General features: G+C 36.3%; 1 protein-coding gene across 1 annotated transcript; it reads right to left on the reverse strand.

Annotated features, from left to right (window-relative positions):
* Positions 1–3,028: 3,028 nt before the first annotated feature.
* LOC100853636 (uncharacterized) lies at positions 3,029–10,501 on the reverse strand. Its single transcript, XM_010646895.3, has 8 exons — positions 10,013–10,501; positions 9,807–9,833; positions 9,522–9,644; positions 8,157–8,406; positions 7,802–7,876; positions 7,428–7,517; positions 7,213–7,293; positions 3,029–4,924 (listed from the first exon to the last, which is right to left on the reverse strand). The coding sequence occupies exons 1-8, from the start codon at positions 10,366–10,368 to the stop codon at positions 3,305–3,307; spliced, it is 2,622 nt and encodes an 873-aa protein (XP_010645197.2). The 5' UTR covers positions 10,369–10,501; the 3' UTR covers positions 3,029–3,304.
* Between the last annotated feature and the right edge of the window lie 11,900 nt (positions 10,502–22,401).

Below are 22,401 nucleotides of genomic sequence, written 5' to 3' on the forward strand. Positions count from 1 at the left end.
TGCCACAAAGTGTTAGACAACATATGTCTGATGCTTCAAAAGAAAATGCACAATTAAAGAAAAAAAAAACAACTTTTGAGCTCCTTAAATGAAGAAAATTTCTATGAAATTGATGAGGATGATTCTGATGATGAAATTGAGGAAGTTGATATGACTGATTTCGAAAAAAGACAAATGAAACAAGTAACGAAAGAAAGTTGTCGAATTTTTTAAGAATGTAGAAAAGAGCATTAGAAGGGTGCTAGTTCCTCACAACCTTCTAGTGTGGGAATTAAGCATAGACCGTCACGTAGCTTCAGTGTAAGAGAATGAGCTAGCATACCTTCAAAAGGAATTGATCCTTACATGTTCCCATCAAAGTAGAAATCAATAAAAAGTTTGTTTTCTACCGAAGGCGTGAAGAGAGTGGGTAAAGTCATTTCTAAATTCTTTCTCTTTAATGCAATATCCTTTAATGCAGCTAATAGTGGACCTTACTATCAATCAATGATTGATACCATAGTAGAAGCAGGTCCAGGCATCAAGGGTCCCATGTGATACCAAATTGGAAATACATATTTGGTGGAAAAGGTACAAGAGCTTAAGGTATATATAACCACATTGAAGGCTAAATGACTTACATATGAGTGCAAAATCATGTGTGATGGTTGGAGTTCTAGGACTAGAAAGCCTATCATCAATCTCATGATTTATTATGATAGAAGTATGATATACCATTCTTCAGTTGACACTACTAACATACCTAAGATAGTAGACTACATCTTTTCCCTTATGGATAAAGTTGTAGAGGAGGTTGGGGAGGAAAATGTTGTTAAAGTAGTCATTGATAATGAGGCAAGTTTTAAAGTATCTAATATGTTACTGATGAAGAAGTGAAAGCATTTGTTTTGGTCTCCTTGTGTATCCCACTATATTGATTTGATGCTTGAAGGTATTGGAAGCATGAAGCAAATTAAGGAGACATTAGATCAAGCAAAGATGATCATGAGATTTATTTATAGTAGTTTGAATTTTCCAATTAGCTTATTTTACGTATCATCCGATACCAAGTCGATACACCGAGACCTATATGTCTTAGGATCCTCTAAGTCAGCAACCGATATCGCGACATTGAACCATAGGACCCACCTACATGACCACTTTTTTTCCATATGCATACTCCCCTCCTCTAGATGTTTCTTTCTTTAGTAACTTATAGTCTTGAATAGATTTTTCAAATCCATTTTCAATTGGATAATATTGACTTTAAAAATTCATCCTTAGACCTTTTTTTTTTTAGGTAATAAGAATCCAACTTTGATAAATTTGCTACCAAACTTCCTTCTAGCATTCATTTTGGTTACTTTCTCTAATTCTTAATAATTTACTTGATTTTTCTTCATTTTTAATAAACATGAAAAAATTCTATAATTCCAAAAATAATGGAATTCCTTCCATATTTCTATGATCCTCCTCTACGATTATTAGGAAAATGGAAATTTTATAGAATTTATTCATGCACAAATAAATCAGGCATTGGTGGGGTCTAACATATGAGTTTTTATCCTGTGATTATTGATTGTTATGCTTGTTTGACTAATAATTAATCTATGCCTCCACTATATGACACGCATGTAATTATTTCTATACTTGGTATTATACATTAACCTTGTTTTTCATGTAGCGCATTATTGCTCAATACTGAGGTATGCTCTAGTCTTCATCTTTTTTTTTTTTTCTTACGCTCTATGCATGATATACCTTATCCTATGATCATTCCTTGGTATCCATTAATTGATTAATCAATTGTCATATATGCCTTAACTTGATTAGTAGAAGCCTAATTTTTAGAGTTTAAAGGGATGTTACGGACCCTTGGACTCAAACTTAGTTTTCATATATCTGCTTTTCCTTTATAGGAGTCACACTTAGGGTTTCTTTTTTTTTTTTCTTCTTCATTTTTTAAAAATAAAACAAAAATAAGTGGCCGCTCCAAAATCAATTTTAAAAAAAAATCAAAATTTTCAAATAAAAAGCAAGTCACACCATTGAGTGGAAACACATGCAAAAAATGCGGGTCCACAATAGGATATTTACATTTATGAATTTTATATGTAATTTTTGTTTATAATTTATATATATTAATACATTTCCATTGCATAACTTATAACAAATAGCATTGTTGGTATGGTGGCACAGCCGTTCCCTTTTGTACGTGAGGTCATGGGTGCTATATGGGCTGGGCTGGGCTTCCAAGAGATAGCAATTGTTGCAATCGCTTGGTTGGGGCGAATCTTAAAAGCCCATTTCAAAATTTTGGAAGTCACTCAAAGAATTAGTGACTTGGTGATAAAATCGATACAATATCGATATATTGCCAAAAAAATAAGTTGGCAAACACTTAAAAGACCATATTTGGTACAAGGGAATGAAGAGTGGGAATGTGCTTGGATAACTTAAATGAATATTTTAAAATTACTATTTTATCCTTATATTTTCATTAGGTTCTTATGACTTTGTGTGATTAATTTTATTTATTGAATAAATATTATTTTTCTTAAGCTTATTAATTAACCAAAAAGACAAATTCTTCTAAAGGTAGTATTGTCAATTTATTTTTTCATTCATACTTCCATTGTTATCAAACACTAAAATAAAAACAAATAATCATTTCAATCCTATATTCCTAAAACCAAAATATATACATTTTCATTCCTTATTCCGAGTAATAAATATGCTCTTACAATAAATAAAGAAAAAGAATAGAAAAAAAAAATGGAAATATCTTAACATAATCTAAAGACACTTTCCATGTCTCTCAAAATGGGTCTTAGTTCCTAATTTGAACCTTTCCACCTCTTCCTAACATAATCTTACATTCTTCCCTTCAACTTTTCACTCCCTGCTTCTACCCATTTTCAATTAGATTTAATTTTGAACCAGCCATGCATGAACTAAACAAGTAGATGATTTATGGGTTGTTTTAAATTGTAACGTATGTATATTCTTTTGTTATATTTATCAGATGCTTCTCAAAGAAAGATGTCACTTTGGGAAAATGGAGTAGAAAGATCCACAAGGATTCCTATCCATATATTTGATCTGATCCAATATCTGCAGACTAATTTTCAAGGGGTAGAATTTTGAACCGATCCTCAATAGATGAACTAGACATCCCTCTTACTAAGAATCCTATACTGAACATGGAAATTCTGTTTTTATTTCATGCAACAAAAACAGAGGCATCCGTGACCACCAGCCCCCACTGGCCTGTATGCTTCTAACCAAAAACATTTGTCTGAAGAAACATGCAATCAGATATTCCTCATGTCTTTAAGTGACTCCTCCGATTCAGATGAGAGGCCATTTTGAGCTCACTATTGCACATTAAATTACATGCCCCGCACCAGAATCTTAACTGTTCCTCGATCTGGTCCAAGTGCCTCCTCCCATTTAGGTGAGAATCCATGTCCACCTTGCTGTTGCAACTCACACTACAGATGCTGCACCATAATCCCAACCGTTCCTTGAGCTGCTCCAAGTGCCTTCTCCCATTTTGGTGAGAGGCCATGTCAACCTCACTGTTGCACTTTACATTGCAGTTACTGCACCATAATTCAGATAGCTGTTTTATACTATCAAAATGCCTCCTTCCATTCAGATGAGAGGCCATGTCAAGCTCACTTGTGCAGCTTACATTACAGATATTGCACCATGATCCCAACTCTTTCATTCCATCGCCAGTTTGCTTTAAGTTCTTCTGATGGCCTTGCTCATTGGTCTCAGGAACTAGAGCCTTCTCTTGCTTTTTGTTATTCTTCTGGTTCCGTCCATTGCTAGATGCACACTTTTGTCGCTCATCATCTTTGGTATCATCTGGTTTCTTCACTTTTGAAGCAGCTGAGATTCCATTGTTTTTGGAATTTAGATTGTTGGAAGTACACTTCAGTTGCTCCTCTTTGGTGGACTGATCAGATTTCTTGGCCATTGAAGCAGATGGGGAACCACTGGCTTTGGTTGCCTTGTTTTTGCCTTTCGGCTGCTCAGAAGTGGCCTGATGTCTCTTCCCTTGAAGATGGGAATTCAAGGTAGCCTCACTTTGGGTTGTGACCTGGCATAGAGCACAAGCCCAATTTTTGTTATTCTTCTGGTTCGGTCCATTGCTAGATGCACACTTTTGTTGCTTATCCTCTTTGGTCTTATCAGGTTTCTTCACTGTTGAAGCAGCTGAGATGCCATTGTTTTTGGAATTCAGATTGTTGGAAGTACACTTCAGTTGCTCCTCTTTGGTGGACCCATCAGATTTCTTGGCCATTGAAGCAGATGGGGAGCCATTGGTTTTGATTGCCTGGTTTTTGGCTTTCAGCTGCTCAGAAGTGGCCTGATGTCTCTTTCCTTGAAGATGGGAATTCAAGGTAGCCTCACTTTGGGTTGTGACCTGGCATAGAGCACAAGCCCACACTTTTTTATTCTTCTGGTTCGGTCCATTGCTAGATGCACACTTTTGTCGCTTATCATCTTTGGTCTCATCTGGTTTCTTCACTGTTGAAGCAGCTGAGATTCCATTGTTTTTAGAATTCAGATTGTTGGAAGTACACTTCGGTTGCTCCTCTTTGGTGGACTGATCAGATATCTTGGCCATTGAAGCAGATGGGGAACCATTGTCTTTGGTTGCCTGGTTTTTGGCTTTCAGCTGCTCAGAAGTGGCCTGATGTCTCTTCCCTTGAAGATGGGAATTCAAGGTAGCCTCACTTTGGGTTGTGAGCAGGCATACAGCACAAGCCCACTCTTTCTGGACTTTCTTATGAAGAGATATCTCTGGGGTTCTATCGTCTCTACATGCCTCAATTTCGGCAGTCATCAGTGCTGTTGCCCTTTCTTTTATCCCCGCAATACAGGTTGTATTACTTTTAGTTTCACCAAGATTTAGCTCTGTTTGTTTAACCTGAAAATGTGGCACTTTGTAAAAGTTAAGGCAACATAATGCTGTTTATCAGTTTGCCTTGATTAGGACTGTCAAAAACATAATCTCAGCAGAGCACATGCAAGAAATTAATGGGAAAAGGGAATTTATGACCATAATCAGTCCCTCATTTTGGTAAGCCATTTAGCTGATAGACAACTACAATACACATGAGCATGATGCTTAAAATGATAGAGATATACTATTAACCATGCATAAGCGTGAATTTAATAGTATGTTATTATGATGTCATTCTATAAACAATTATTTCTTTGTATTTAATTGGAGATTTGCATTAGATAAATTAATTTTTCAGCATAATTTAATAATAATTGTGTTGGTATATTTTATATATAACTAATTGGACCAAGTAGAGAATGGATGTTTTGTACTGACTGTTAAAACATATTCTCTAGGACATTAGAAATAAGATTTATGTTTTTAATCATGATTTAATTAATATGAGCAAATATAAAATATCTTGTGTTTTGATTCATTAAAGAGTGAGTTTCATTTACTGGAGCGATAAGACTCGATGAGTTGGACAAAGACGCTTTATGTTTGCGATGTATTAAATAATGATTGAATCCACGTCTCGGTATAGAGATTGATGATGCACTTTAAGTAAGCTTATAAGGTTTCATAGTGTAAACCCTGCAGGTGGATTTTTATCCGACACATGAATTAAGTTAAGCGACAATCTTGAAGATCTATTGTTACTCAAATAAATTGTCAGTAATTTGTTTAATGTAAATAGCATCTGTAATCTTAACGTGGAAAACATAAATTATTATGTAATGGAATTGTAAGATTAATAAGGAGTTCAATCATGAATTTTTAGTGGTATAATTTGTGATTAATTATAATGAGAATATACTGGTCCTGTATGAATTCTTATTATAATTAGTAGTCTTGTTAATTTTATTCCTGCGGTCCCTGCTGTGCCTTAATTGTTTGGACTATACATGAATTATGTGTTTTAAATAAATGATAGATTAGTTTTTAATTAAATTTTATTTAATTAAAAATAGATAATCTAATTTATTTAAAATGAGCATTTTAAGGGAAAGAGAGTCACGCTTATATCTTTTTTCTTGAAGCAAATTATGTGCTTAAGAGTTTCTAAGAAAGTGGTCTTCTTCCCATCGAAGAGATATATATTAGAAACAGAAAAAAGAGTTTCTAACAAAGTGGTCTTCTTCCCATCGAAGAGATATATATTAGAAACAGAAAAGAGAGTGACGTACCCTAGCTATTGTTTTTTCTGCCCACTCAGAAATCATAGTCCGGAAAATTGATAAGGTAAACAGCAGAAGATTGTAGGAGATTGTGGGCGTTTTCAACAGAGAAAAAGGTCAGTCTTTTACATATGGTTTTGGCTTGCCTCCATGCTTGTTTCATCATGATTTGTTTCCGCTGCGTAAATCATGGTTTCTATCATAAAATCCTATAGTTTATCAGCTAAACATCAAGAACCATATGCAGTAATTAGAATTCCAACACCCATAGTTCTCAAGATAACCTGAATGATGACTTCTGTCATCCCATACATGGCTTAATGATCCCTTTCCTATGCCAAGGAAGGGTGGTGTCATAACTCTGCAGATGCTGATCTCATGGATGGAAGCTTGATCTTCCTGGTTAACCATGAGACATAAAAGCAGGACTAAGATCGATGCAAAGAAATGGATTTGAGTACTTCAATCCTTCAAATTAAAGAGACTGACCATGGCATATCTCTCTATGATTTGAAGCAGAACGGAGTCCTTTCACTCAGCCCAATGAGCCAGAAGTACATGGCCACGATGGACTGAGAGGAAAGAGTATGAACACTTCACTCTTTCGAGATGAAGAGGATACTACACGCCATATATCTTCCCCCCACCCAATTTTAACCTCTATGATCAAGGGAATAAGAGGGTTGACAAAAGTCAGACCCATCACAATGATCATCATTGAAGGTTGACTTGGGTTCAAGACACTAATGCTGATATGCTTCACCAAGTCATGAATACACAGAGTTGATAAAAATTACTGAAGTGGTAAGGAGAAGTACAAAATCGTATTAGGCCCATTTTCATCTCAGCTATTTTTCACTCTCATTGCGTTTCACACGAGTTGATCTGTTTCTAAGCTCATTCATTACTTATGTCTGACCTTTTAGTGATGTCTCAAAATTTGTCTTCAACTTGTAGTCAAATATGTTTGGAGGAGCAAAATTAATCCTAGTGAAATAAGAGGTTCCATTTAAATATGACAAGAAACCTTACCCAATGTGCTGTACCACCAAATGTTCTCTGTGTTACTTCTGTCACTTTGATCTCCTTCTTAGCAGCATTAGGCCCTTTACACTTCACATGATTCAAGCACAATTCCAAAAGCATTCAACATTCATGTCTCAAAAATAATAACAACAACAATAATAATAATAATAATAATCCTTGCATGAAGACAGCCTTCCTTGTAAATAAAAAGGAAAACTTACCCTATTTCTTCCATCCTCCCCACTTTTTATCTCTGTTACTTCGACTACTTGGATCTCCTTTTGAGAAACATTAGGCTCTTCACACTTCCACTGAGGAGAGAAAAAAGGTGAGAAGAATCAATCATATAAGGAATTCATGAATTGCAAAAACATGCACCAACATATTATTATTATTTTGAAAATTATTGATTATTTCACCATAAAAAATATCATTTAATCCATAAACTTGTTCTCTTTTTCACAGAAACATACATAAAGTGGTTTTTCTTTTAAAACCATGGCCATTGAATCAAATGCATCAGTAATTTACATGAGCAACATTTCTCTGGGGATCTGCTTCCACAGAAATCAAATAGCCACATTAGAGTACTTACCTGTTCCCCTTTTTTCTCCGGTGCTGCATGTGCTTCGATCTCTTTCACTTCAACATTAGGCTTTGTGCTCTTCAACTGAAGCAAAAGTCATGTATAAAGAAGAGGACAGTGAGAGAGAAACCATAGCCAACATATTCCCAGAAGAGTTGATTGATGAATTAAATTCTGGGTTATCACACTTGAATCTGATTATGCCACATGCATATGTGAAAAAAAGAGAACACAATTATATATAGATACATACATGAATTTAGACCAAATGATTCTAGATGGCCTACTATAGTCATTTTTCACCTGAACATCTCAAATAAAATTCTCTGTTTGATTGTTGATAATCCTACTTATAAAGGCATACCTTACTAGCAATTAGTTTCGCCAAAGCTTCAGCTCCATTCTCTTTAATATATCGGTCTGCTACAACAAGAAAGTTTTCTCTGCTATGAAACAACTTTTTTGATTCATTGAAGCGCCAATTCATGACAACTTGTGTGTCCATGGACAAGCATGGACAAACTAGGTTTTGATAGACATAATGTGAACCATCAAAATGTGGTATCACCAGCCAGCAGATAATCATCAGCTTTATGTAAGGCCAGAATGGTATCCTGACATGCATATATAAGAAAATAACATATTAAAAAAATAGTTAATCTCATGATGATAAGGCAAATAGAACAAATGATCACCAAATCATCTGATCTTCCAAGAAAAAACCAAACTACCTACCCACTGACTTTTTAAACGCTATTTACATTTATATGCATCCACTTGGATGGACTAAGTAAGTTTGGTTTTAACTTTCAATATTTATTATGAAAAGTTGAAAAAGAAACGAAGAAAACAAAAACATTAGAATTGTGCACAGATTAGAGCTTTCACTGGGTCCAAGGATCCAGTTGCCGTACACAAACCTGGCAGATTCTGAATTTTCTATTTCCTTGTCTCTCAGCAACCAAATGATGCATAAAGCTTAATTTAATTTAAAGGCAGACAAATTCCATGGAAATAAGTGCATCCATGCTTTCAAACAAGACAATTATTTATCACTGATTATGATATTTATAAGCTATAATATGAAAAGTTCCCTATAAAACTGAGAAATAAAAGCTTGTAGATCCATCATATTTCCAAAGCTGACACCCAAAATACCCAAAAAAAAAAAAAAAAAAAAGGAAAAGAAAAGAAAAGAAAACCACCTCCTTGAACTATTGCAAAGTATACAATTTCGTTAATAAATACCTGTACTTATGTTTTGTGCTCCAAGTAGCACAATAAGGTAGGTCAGGGTCACCCACATTTTCAAAGAAAAACTTTTCTTAAACAAGAAAATCACTTTCCATGGTTTATATTTAATCAATTTCTGAAATATCCACCATGATCTTGAAATTGAGAATAAATCCCAAATTAGCTAGAAAATTCCACGAACTCAGTCAAACACAAACACCCTTTAGACCGTTTCCTCCAAATGAAAATTATTTTACTTCAAAAAACAAAAATAAAACACTTCTTTTTCAAATGTAACCTTTCTGCTGATCAGATTGTGGCCATTTATCAAAGCAGAGAAATGAAGGAAAATAAAATACATGGAGGCCTGGAACATTAAACATCTTGATTATTGTTACAGGGAAGAAAACTGAAAAAAGCAACTCCAAATTCCTAAATGGCAAAGAAATGAAACAAACAGAGTCACATATGGTGGAATGCAGTTGAGCAAAATTACCATTCAAGGAGCTCGGAAAAAGCATGATCAAAGAGTGAAATCAAGGAAAATAGAACCCAATATGTCACCAACTTCCGGACGTCTGAGATTGACTTAGTCTCAATTACCCGAATTGAAGCACATCTGTTAAGAACCAAGATGATGTTGAGGATTATTATGATAGTAACTAACAATCCTTTGCCTTTTCAGTTTCCCAACACAATAAATGTAACTGAACTAAGAATTCATAGAACAAGAAAGGAGTAAATGAATTATCATATCTTGAGTTTTAAGACCAAGACTTACAGAGGATAGCCCAGTGCAAAGAGAGGCCTGAAAGCAGAAATCCAAACAAATAACAAACAATGATCACAAGAATGTGGGTAATTCAAACAAAAGAGATAAAACTAACATGGAGAAATCAAAGAAAATCCCAGGTTTCTCCTCAAACATAGAATTCCACTTCATTTTCCAGAATTTTCCGATGGCGAGAAAATGCGTGGACAACATACCAGGCAAGAAGATCAAAGCATGCAGCTGAGAACTTGAGAACATTCACAAAATCCATCTGGGAATCGAGGCGTGAGCTGGGGTTTCTCAGTTTATCTGTAAAGAGAAAGAGGAAAGAAAAAAACGAAGAAGATTCTTGAAGTGTGCTGTCTTGACTCTTGGAGTGGTGTTTAGGTTTTGTCAGAGACTTGAGAGAAGACTGGGAGCAAATAGCATAGCAAGAAGTCATCTCGAATAACTTATAATATGAATAGAAAAGACCAAAAGGAAGATTGAGATAATGCCATTGGTTTGCCTTTTGGGTCTTTAATGACGATATTGCACTTGCAATGCGGTACTCGCCGGGGTGAAAAGCCATAGACACGTGCGGAGATAAAGGATCAACACTCTAGAGTAGAGAGGTGGTTGAGTAGATGGCGAGTAGGGAGTTTTAGTTGAGATGAGGAGTTGGGGGAACATTCCTCGTACGAACGAAAGGTTAGTGAGCATGAGGCTTAGATTCGCGTGGCGAAATGTGATGGGGTTAAGGAAAAGGAGAAAAAAAGACTTAAGAGCTAAGCGAAGACGGGCGTGTGTTGGAAATGTTGGAGCAGTTAAGGCTTATTAAGGGACGAGACACGCGTGGCACGTGACATTTCCGTTAAGCCGCCTCCCCGACTTCCACCCTATTGCTAATTGCACGAAATAAAAGTAAATAAACTCGTTAATTAAGGTTTTATATTTTTGGTTTTTAGATGAAAAAAAAAGGGGAAATTGTAATATAAAATATACAACATTTTCTAAAAATTTAGAGATTTATGTTATATGCCTAAAAATTGCTCCAAAAGAATATATGAAGTATATTCAAATACCAATTAATTAAATCATTTGAAAGGAATGGGAACATCATACTGAATTGTTTTGGAATTGAGGGATTTGAAAGACAGTCCATATTTGTGATGGATTCATCAATCATTAAGTCACGTTGCATAAGAAAAAAGAAACAAGTTTCACATACCATGGGACCCATGTTTGAAAACAATTTTGAAAATTAATGCGGCAATCAATAAGTCATGGTGGGACACATGTTTGAAAACAATTTTGAAAATTATGAAGAATAATTTTTTCTATAATTATTATTTTATATACACGGTGCAATGTGTGGACTTGGATGGTGATACTCATTTTTATCGTAAAATTTAAAAATTTTATTTTATAAACTTGGGTTCTTGTTTTGTGATTTTTTTTGTGTATGAAAATATATTTTTCTCCTAAAATTATACAATTTTAGTGCAAATAATAAGTCAAATTTTATTAAAAAAATTAATTTTAAAAGAAGTTATTGAAGAGATAACAATATTAAAAGAAATTTGATTTTTGTAGCATATCTTTTGAAGTGAACTTTAATATAAATTGAATAAAAGAAATTAAAATTATTAATGAAGAATCAATTTTTACCATACAAATATCTTGTATATTTTTGTAAATTTATCTAATTATTGATATTCTAAGATATGACTCCATAAATTTAACACTCATGGAAAATAAAATTTTTACATTGAAGAGGTCATCATTATCATCAATGTCAAAGTAGTGTTTGTAATAAAAGTTTTCATAACATGAACAATAAAATATAACTCCCATCCTGAATCATAATAAGATTTCAATATAAAAATATGTTGTTACTATGAATTATTTTCTTTGTCTAAGCACCATCCATTAATAAACAAGGCTCATGAAAGTGAAATGACAACGCATTATGAGGTAATATTTAGGAAATCAATCAATTTGGCCTACATACATATTTGATCTTAATAGCAATCTGATTTCCCTACAATTTTAATGACAAATTAGTTTGAGAGAGTTCCTCTCTAAATGTTTAACTGATGAACTCAAAGAAAATATGTTTTCCCTCAAATGTCGGACCCTATTAGAAGAACTTCTAACAATGTTTATTTCCTTAAAAGGAATTAAACAATTATTTTTTTTAAAGCATTGTCAAAAATGGCAACCTAAAATATTACAAAATTGTGGTAACTCTATTTTTTGTTTTTCTTGGCCAGAGTTATTACCTATATAGGCTTTAGTATTTTATTTACAATAGAGATTTGTGGTCATTAGCCCATTCAAGAAAGTCGATTCATAAGATTTAGCGTAACCTTGCATTTTAGTAAAACACTCTTATGCACACTTATGAATTACAAATATCTAAAATACCCTCAAAGTGTACCACCATGAAAGAGGAGCTCGAGAAGAGACCACTAGGACTCATCGGAAAATATTGGCTCAAAATCCAATTATGAAGTTGACTTAACACTCTACTAAAGAGAGTCAATTGCACTCTAGTAACCTATGAAATTATAACAAGTAAAGCTCAAGTCTGTGACCTATTATTCATTGCACATAGACTCACCATGAATTGGTGCCCATAATGTAATAAGATAGTATTATCAACTCATTAAGATCACCTCTCCAATTCTTTTGAGTTATAGATACTACTTATTATGTGATCAACTAACATACTCTATCTTTATAGAGCATATGTTAAATTCCACTAAAGGAATTATTTCAAACACAAATTTCATGATCACGTCCTTTGGATCACCTAAGGGAATACATTGTTTTAATCCCATATGAAAAATTGGTATTGCTTTAATACCACTTGAATAACAACCGAAAGTCCAATAGGGAACACCTAGATGGGGGATGAATGGGTGATTTTAAAAATAATTTAAAACAATATTTATAAATTATAACAAACTTTTCTTACTCCAATAGATATCAGAGATGTCCCAAATAAATAAATGATTATACCTAGAATCTTTAGGTATATAAAAATATGGTTTTTAACTTTTAGGGATACCCTACAATTAGTTAGGGATAAAAATAATATAATTGTTATTATCTAAAGCATACCCAAAGAGATGTTAGGGAAAACAATAATCGGTTATAGGTATAACAACCATAACCTCCAAGATAACTAACTCAACAATCTCAATAACCAACTAGCCATTCAATAAAAAAGTTTATCAAAATCATCAATTAGAATATAAGCAGTAATGAAAAGATATGCAACGAGGCACAAGATTTTTACATCGAAAGCCCTCACAAGCTGTGGAGATAAAAAAAACCACGAGGTCTAAGATCCACCAATCTAAATCCACTATTCAAAATCAAGTTACACAAATTTACCTAGTTGCTTCACCCTAAAGACTTCTCTCTAGTACCTACAACTTAATCCACATCTACGACGCAACAACTCCCTATTACTCCCTAGTGGATCCCTCGGCCACTCTAAAGGGATTAAGGTCTTCAACTCACAATTCAAAGATTCAAATCCTTGAATGAGATATTAGGAATGGTGTAACAATTAGGCTTTCTTTCAAGGAGTCTCTCTCTCAAGAATGAGAGGTCTCTCAAACGATATATTTTCAATCTCCCAAAAAACTCCAAAATCTCAAACCCGCAAAAGGTTATTAAGGAGGTATTTATAGGCAAAAACAAAAAAGTCTCAATATCTTAAGTTTCAAAATTAGAATTTAAGTGAAATTCATCCAAAATCCATTTCTAAACTCGACAGGACTGTCATGACCACATGAGCGGAGTCGTTTGAGCGATTCTTACTACTTAAGCGCCCCCTGCTTCCTTTGAAAAATTATTTTAAAATATTTTAAGTCCAAAAATGATACCAAACCTTTTATATCTTAAAGAAGTCTTATATGCCACAAGCCAAGCCTCTTTAGAGATACTTGTGACTTCCCGGTTGGACGAACAACAACCTTTGATCTTCAATGGAAAGCAAGTCTCTCTCTGAAAAGACTTATATGGTCAAACATTAATTGGAACAAAATTGCCAACATATAAACAAGACTCAAAGTCCTAACATAATGAGCTATCATGATGTCTCAAATACCTATTGCCACTAGCCTCCATCAATAGTGACTCAATCTTTAAGGAATATATCACCATCTTAGGGTCTCACCTATAGGTCAAAGCCTCTTGTTAATTTCAACATAGGCTCAATGTTCTCTCAAGGTTTAGAGTCCATGCAATATAGTAGTTTGGTGAATCATGACAATTAATAGACTTATATCATGATTCACTGTTGGTCTTGTCTAAAGTGTAAGCATACATGCTAGTGCATTAAACATGGAAAACCCATCTCAACAACCAAAATAAGTCATCTTTCTAATTAAGAGGTAGTGCATTACAGTCTCTATTGTATTACCTAAATTCATGAACCAATTGTGAACAACTTATCATTTTGTAAGAAACCCATGATTTATATCCTTTGTGTAACTCCTAATGCCATATAATTTAAATTATTAAATCAATATCAATGCATAAAAGTGATAGCTAAGGGATAGTCAAGTCTAACTTTGTTACATTATGTCTTGATTTTAAAAGCTCAATCCCAACACCTATATCGTGATCCACATCCACGACGCAGTACCCTCCAATGCTATAGTGGATTCACCTTAACCTTTGAGGGGATGCAAGCCCTTCCAACAAGCTAGAATTCAATTGATGAATTCTCAAGAGAGTTTAGGAATGATAGGGTAAGTTAAGATTGATTCTTTCAAAGCATCCTACCCCAAAACACATTTAGGTAAGGTATAAGATAAAACCTAGTGGACTTGGAATCAATTAAGAAATCATATTTTATTAAAAAAAACAATTTAGAAACTTAAGAATTTAAAAAATATTTGGAAAAAAATTCTTTTTTAAAATTCTTAATTTAAATTCTTTTTCAAATCTCTTTTCCAAATTCCTTAAAAGATTTGGAAAGATTCTTTTTTAAATTCTTTTTCAATCCTCAATTTAACTTCAAAAATTAAAAAGATTTGAAAAGAATTCATATTTTAAATTCAAAAAGATTTGGAAATTTTTTTTTAAAAAAAAATTAATTTATTTTCTTTCCAAATTCCTTCAAAGATTTGGAAAGATTATCTTTTTTAAATTGTGAATTTTAGATCCTTAATTTAAATTTCCTTTCCAAATTATTTGTATTATTTGAAAAGATTTTGCTTTTTAAATTCTCAATTTAAACTTTTTTCCAAATTAATTAAGATATTTTAGTTCAATTTTTAAAATTTCTATCCAATCCTACCTTATTAGTGTAGACTTGCATTTTTCACGTATATCCCCACTCGATGGCAATACTCGTTTTTTTTTAATGAAAAACTGATTTTTATAAAAATCAAAATCGCCACTTATTTTTGTTTATTTTTTTAAAAGAAAAAAAAAAAGAAAAAACCCTAAAAAATGACTTATTATGTGGAAAATAATGTCTTTGAAAACCGAATCCAAATCCGAGGGTCAAGTTACCTATTGGAAAAGTACCATAAGGTAGTGCGCCTCTAAGCCTATAACAGATTTCTACCAAATAACTTAAGGTAACTATGGAAATTGATTTGTAAATCAATGGATACCATGAATCAAGGAATATACATCAAAGCATAGTAAAGGCATCATAAAAAATCACTCAAGCAAGCTAAGCACATTCAAAGAATCAATAAACAAGGTATGGAAAGAATGTACCTTACTAGCATGCTAAGTGTAGGGACCCCCCCCCCCCCCCCCTCCTGAGAACACGTGCCACGCACCTCATGGTGACATGAAGCACGTATTACCATCCAGATCACCCCCATCCGGATACACGTGACGCGCCTCTCATATCCGGACTGCCTCAAGGAAGGTCAAACGACACTTATAAGCATAAAACACCCGGACGGATTCCACAGCAAATACATCCGGATGACTAACATAAGCCATCCGAATATAATTGTCCGGGTCATTGACTGAAGTAAGCAAGTCTTACACGTTATCACAGCAGCCTGTCATGGCCCACGTTCCACCACCTGTAGAGTGAAGGGACAAGATGAAGTGACAACAAGTCACTTCCCACGATCACTTCATGCGATCACCTACCACGATCTCTGTCAGCCGCCTGTAGGGTGATGATAGCCCTGCCACCACTAATGTCATCATAACAACACAAAATATCTCCCTACCATTAAAGGGGGAATCAAAGCTTCTGATACTATATATATCAACCTTCACACAAAGAGGAAGGTAAGCTTGCTATACCTAGTAAAAGGCCAACTGATTATCTCTCCCTAATCATGGCTGACAAAACCATCGGAGGGTGCGTCCTGACACCCTGTCCGGACGCCTTTTGCAGGTGGAACGACTGAATCAAGAACCTATATTGGTTGAGATCGTGCGTCCATCCATTTGGCAACCACGTGGATCACTAGGGACGTGAGGCCTCAACTTTGGCGCCATCTGTGGGAACTTTTTTATTTTGATTCAGTCACTAGCAAAGATGGCCACACCTTCCCGAAGCCGTTCATCTAGTAGGGGAGAGGAAGATAATTTTGAATGGCGTCAAACCATCGAAAAAAGACAGTTGGCAAGCGAACGACAACTGAAAGCTCTCCTCTAGGAGATAGAAAGATTGAGAGAAGAAAACGTTGTATTACGCATCCAGGCTTCAACATCAGGGCCTCCTCGACGTCAACGTTCAAGAGGCCAAGTAGCAAATTCAAGGCCTCAACAAGAACCAGAATCAATATATCCTGGAACAACAGGAGCTATCCCAAGAGCATGCAACGTGAGGCCTCATGAGCCACACACGCCTATGCCCTGAGCTCCCCGTGAGGAAAGCTCAGACTCTACTCACTTCTCAGCAAAAAGACAACGCGATAAAAGACCTCGGTTGTCAAATTCAATGCGCGCAAGACTAGGCCCACAAGAGCCTGGAAGACCAAGGCCACCAACAGCCACAACCTGGGCACCACTCCCTGGCCCTATGGTCACCCCCATGGTGCAGAACGTGCACCCGCATTGTGAACCCATGGTCACCCCCGTGATGCGGAACGTTCACTCGCACCTAGCGGTACAGCAAGCTGGAGGAAACCTCCCAAACGAGCCACCTATAGGCTTCATCAGCAGAAGGCTGGATGACATGCTCTCCACGCCCTTATGCTCTCATATCATTCATTATGAGCCCCCAAGAAGATTCCTCGTACCAAAATTTTCCACATACGATGGGACCAGCGATCCCTTCAATCATATCATGCATTATCGATAGCTCATGACGCTCGATATTGGCAACGACGCACTGCTGTGTAAAGTATTTCCTGCCAGCCTACAAGGACAGGCCCTCTCATGGTTTCATCGCCTACCTCCCAACTCTGTTGGCAATTTTAGGGACCTGTCCGAAGCTTTTATGGGACAATACTTATGCTCTGCCCGACACAAGCAGAACATTAGCACTCTGCAAAACATAAAAATGCAAGATAACGAATCCTTAAGGGAATTTGTGAAGTGATTTGGTCAAGCCGTATTCTAGGTAGAGGCTTGCAGCATGGATGCTGTCCTACAGATCTTCAAGCGAAGCATCTGTCCAGGCACTCCATTTTTCAAATCACTAGCCAAAAAGCCTCCTACAACGATGGACGACTTGTTCAGACGAGCCAACAAATATTCAATGCTCGAAGATGACGTACGTGCAGCCACCCAACAAGTTTTGGTTGCCGGACGGCTATCTAGAGGTGACGCGGAAAGAAATGCTAAACCTCCGGACCGGCCAAAGCCATCCGATCAAAGGCATGAGGGACCGAGTCGCTCGGATAGGCCGCCCCCCACGCCTCTTTCCATATCATATGAAAAACTTCTCCCTATGATCCAAGGTTTGTCTGACTTCAGGTGGCCAAGACCCCAAGGAACAGACCCATCCACAAGGGATCATAGCAAGAAATGTGTCTTCCACAAGGAACACGGTCACACAACAGAAGCATGCAGAAGCCTCCAGTATCTGGTCGAGAGGCTCATCAAGGCAGGACATCTAAAGCAATACATCTGCTCAGACGTTGGAGGAAAAGTCACTTCCCAACATCATAATCCTGAAGCCCCCATGGCCCCAACCGCTCCCAAGGCTGTTATAAACTATATTAACGGAGGTCCATCTGACGAGGAGTACGACTCTAGGCGAAAAAGGCAAAAGTTGTTGCGGGCCGCATCAATACGCGAACGCATCAATTCCATCCGGCCTGGGCTAACTGGAGGGGGCCCTGATTACTACTCAAAAAGTGCTATTTTATAGCTTATAATTAATCCTTTTAAACACTTTTGAGTAGTATTTTTGGCCTTTTAACTCAATTGGCATGTTAAGGACCCTTGAAAGCAATTTTAATCACTTTGTGTAAGTATTGGTGTTTTTGTTAGTAATTTGATCACCAAAGCAATTCAAGATTGAGGAAAATTTTGAGGAATCTTGGGTAAAGCTTAGAAGTCATTTGCCAAGAGTAAATCCGGATTGCAAGGAGAAAAAGTAAAGAGAATCTGCCATGAAGCATATTCTTAATGACAGTTGTAGTAGCCACTTTTGGAGCACTTTCTGAAGTCAAATTGATGCATTCTATATACCATTTCAAAGATCAGGAAGTCAACAATCTAATGCTTCAAACGGTGCGCAATTCGGAGTTGAAACGAAGAAGTTGCAGCCATTGCAAGCCAATCACTCCAAGTTGAAGGAAACATTTGCCAAAGTGTTGCGAAATCACCCTTTTGCTGCGAAGTGATTCCGTAGCCTTTTTGTACAGTAGGGTGTATTTCCTTCTGAAGTTGCCCGATATATGCCGCAAGCTGGGAGCTGAGAACCTCAAGGTGGAAGCCAACTTCGCAGCCCAGAGAAGATAGCATGTTGTTGCGAAATGATTTCGCGGCCCTTCTTGAGTGCCTGCGAAATCTCGCAGACACCATTTTCTCTTGCGAAATGGTTCCTGGAGCATCCCGATATTTGCTACCGACATTAGGAGATATTTTACATCAGATTTTTGTTGTCTAAATCCCAAAATACTCCTTGTAAGCCACCAATTACAAGATTCCTTAGCTTTTAAGTTAGTAAAAAGAGAAAATATCTATGTAATAATTAGTTTTATATTATGTTCATATAAGTACCTCTCGGGAGCCTGTTCTAAGAGAGGAGATCCTTTTGTAAAAGTTTTGGGTAAGCAAGTAAAGTTCAGTTCTTTGTATTGTCTTACCTTCTCACTTTGTATTTTTATTTTCTTACTAAGTTATGAACTCTCTGAGGAGTTTTCCCCAGAGAATGAGTAACTAAACCTCTAATTCCTTGGAGCTAAGGTTGTCGGGGAAGGTTCCAAGTGCAAGAATGCAAAGCTTTGTGGTTTTAGCTATTAATGAAGAGGAAGTGAAATCCTTTAGTGATTTCTATGTTTTTAGTTAACTTAAAACACCTTAGAGTCACCTGGGTCAACACTTGGTAAGGCAAATGATTTCCAACCATGGAAATGCACTAGTTTACCCCTTGCGAGCCTTTGGGAGGTGACTTTAGGATAGGATTTTCTAGAATAGCCAACACTTGGTAAGCTTTTGGACTCCAAGGAGACATCCATTAGTTATCTCTTGCGAGCTTTTGACGGGTAATCCAAGGTTAAAGATCACCTTGAATGGTTACGGCTTAGTGAGAGGCTTAAACCATTGCAAGTTGCATCAGTGAGAGAATTAAAGTGAAATCTAATTGAAGGAGGTATCTGTACAACACCGGTTAGAGAATTGACTATATGTTGAATCTCTAACGTGAGGAAATGAACCATCTGACCGGAGCTATGTCTTTTGGATGAGGAACCACCCCAATGAACCTAACTCTCCAAGGAATGCTTTTCTTCCTAAGTTATTCCGAGTACTTGTTATGTTAGTTAGTTTAAATCTTTACCAATCAAAGTTTTTGTTTTATTTCTTAAGCTAACCTTGAAATGAAACAAGACCAATTCACTTGGAATTGGTATCATTGATAGCTTGCTAATCCTTCCCAGTGAACGACCCTAAAGTCGCTATACTATAGTAGTTTTTTCTTTGCTACCCTAGTATATGGTGTTATAAGTTATAAATTTTGTTGATTACTCTCTTTATCAAGGAGCACCAGCTGGACACGAATCAGCTGAGACACCAATTGGGCATGAATCAAATGGCGCCGTTGCCGGGGAAGGTGTCAAGTTTATAGTGATACCATTTTTGAGCACTTGTGATTTTCATCACAAGTTGGTAACGTTTCTTTCACTTTACTAATTCTCATTCTTTCTTTATTTATTCATAATCCAAGTTTATCTTTTAAAATTTAGCCTAGTTTAATTTTGTTGTTGTAGCCCTGTTTCTATTGTTGTCTTTTGTTTTCATTTAAGTTGCAGGTAGATACTAGTTGTGTATGCCAAAGTGGATACGAGACAGTGGAGGAAGGCTTGTTAAGTGTGATACACCTCAGAGAAAAGAATTCAAATTAAGCTTGAATATCATGGAAACTACACCTGAAGATCAGCATAGTCACCAAGGTCGTCAAGACAATCTCAATGAATTCAGATCAATGAGGGACCGTATGCATCCACCTCGTATGAGTGCACCATCATGTATAGTGCCCCCTACAGAGCAGCTAGTGATCAGACCGTATCTTGTTCCACTTCTACCAACTTTCCATGGGATGGAAAGTGAGAATCCGCATGCACACATCAAGGAATTTGAGGATGTTTGTAATACATTCCAAGAGGGAGGAGCTTCAATTGATTTGATGAGGCTTAAATTATTTCCTTTTACTTTAAAGGATAAGGCCAAAATTTGGCTTAATTCTTTAAGGCCAAGGAGTATCCGTTCTTGGACTGATCTACAAGCTGAATTCCTCAAGAAATTTTTTCCCACTCATAGAACAAATGGCTTGAAAAGGCAAATTTCAAACTTCTCAGCTAAAGAGAATTAAAAATTCTATGGGTGTTGGGAAAGGTACATGGAAGCTATAAATGCTTGCCCTCACCATGGCTTTGATACTTGGTTATTGGTGAGCTATTTCTATGATGGTATGTTCTCCTCAATGAAGCAACTCCTCGAGACAATGTGTGGAGGAGATTTCATGAGCAAAAATCCAGAGGAAGCTATGGATTTCTTGAGCTATGTAGCTGATGTTTCAAGGGGATGGAATGAACCAACCAAAGGAGAATTGGGTAAGATGAAGTCTCAACTGAATACTTTCAATACAAAGGCTGGGATGTATACCTTGAAAGAAGATGATGATATGAAAGCAAAGTTGGCAGCTATGACAAGAAGATTGGAGGAGCTAGAGCTGAAAAGAATACATGAAGTGCAAGCTGTTGCTGAAGCAACAGTGCAAGTGAAGTTGTGTCCTAATTGTCAATCATATGAACATTTGGTGGAGGAATGCCCTGCAATTTCAGCTGAAAGGGAGATGTATAGAAATCAAGCAAATGTTGTTGGACAATTTAAGCCCAATAACAATGCGCCTTATGGAAATACCTACAACTCAAGTTGGAGGAATCATCCAAATTTCTCATGGAAGGCCAGAGCAACTCAGTACCAACAGCTGGATCCACCATCTCAACAAACTTCAAGTCTTGAACAAGCAATGGCTAATCTCAGCAAGGTAGTGGGAGATTTTGTTGGAAACCAAGAAGCCACCAATGCTCAAATATATCAAAGAATTGACAGAGTGGAGAGTATGTTGAATAAAAGGATGGATGGAATGCAAAATGATATGAACCAAAAGTTTGATAACATCCAATATTCAATTTCAAGGCTTACAAATTTGAATACACTGCAAGAAAATGGAAGATTTCCTTCTCAACCTCACCAAAATCCCAAAGGTGTCCATGAAGTGGAAAGCCAAGAGGGAGAATCATCACAGGTGAAAGATGTCAAAGCCTTGATCACTCTAAGGAGTGGTAAAAAAATTGAGAAGCCAACACCCGAGCCACATGTTGAGAATGAAGAAGAGATAAAGAAAGGGAAGGAAATGGAAGATAAAAAGAGTGAGATCAGTGAAGAAACGAAGGACTCTGATTCAACAATGAATGCAATTCTAGAGAAGGAACTTCTGAAGGAAGAAAGGCTGAAGAAATCAACTTCTCCACCTTTTCCTTAAGCATTACATGGGAAAAAGGGGATTAGAAATGCAGCTGAAATCCTTGAAGTATTGAGACAAGTGAAAGTCAATATTCCACTACTGGATATGATTAAACAAGTTCCAACGTATGCAAAATTCCTAAAGGATTTATGTACTATCAAAAGAGGGTTGACTGTAAACAAGAAAGCCTTCTTGACTGAGCAAGTAAGTGCAATCTTACAATGTAAGTCTCCTTTGAAGTACAAAGACCCGGAAAGTCCTACCATTTCAGTCATGATTGGAGGAAAGGTAGTGGAGAAAGCCTTGCTAGATTTGGGAGCAAGTGTGAATTTGCTTCCTTATTCCATCTACAAGCAATTGGGACTTGGAGAGTTGAAGCCAACAGCAATCACTCTATCTCTAGCAGATAGATCAGTAAAAATTCCAAGGGGGGTAATTGAGGATGTCTTGGTTCAAGTGGATAATTTCTACTATCTA

This window comes from Vitis vinifera, chromosome 3 (genome assembly GCF_030704535.1).
Source record: "Vitis vinifera cultivar Pinot Noir 40024 chromosome 3, ASM3070453v1".
Taxonomy (NCBI): Eukaryota; Viridiplantae; Streptophyta; class Magnoliopsida; order Vitales; family Vitaceae; genus Vitis; species Vitis vinifera.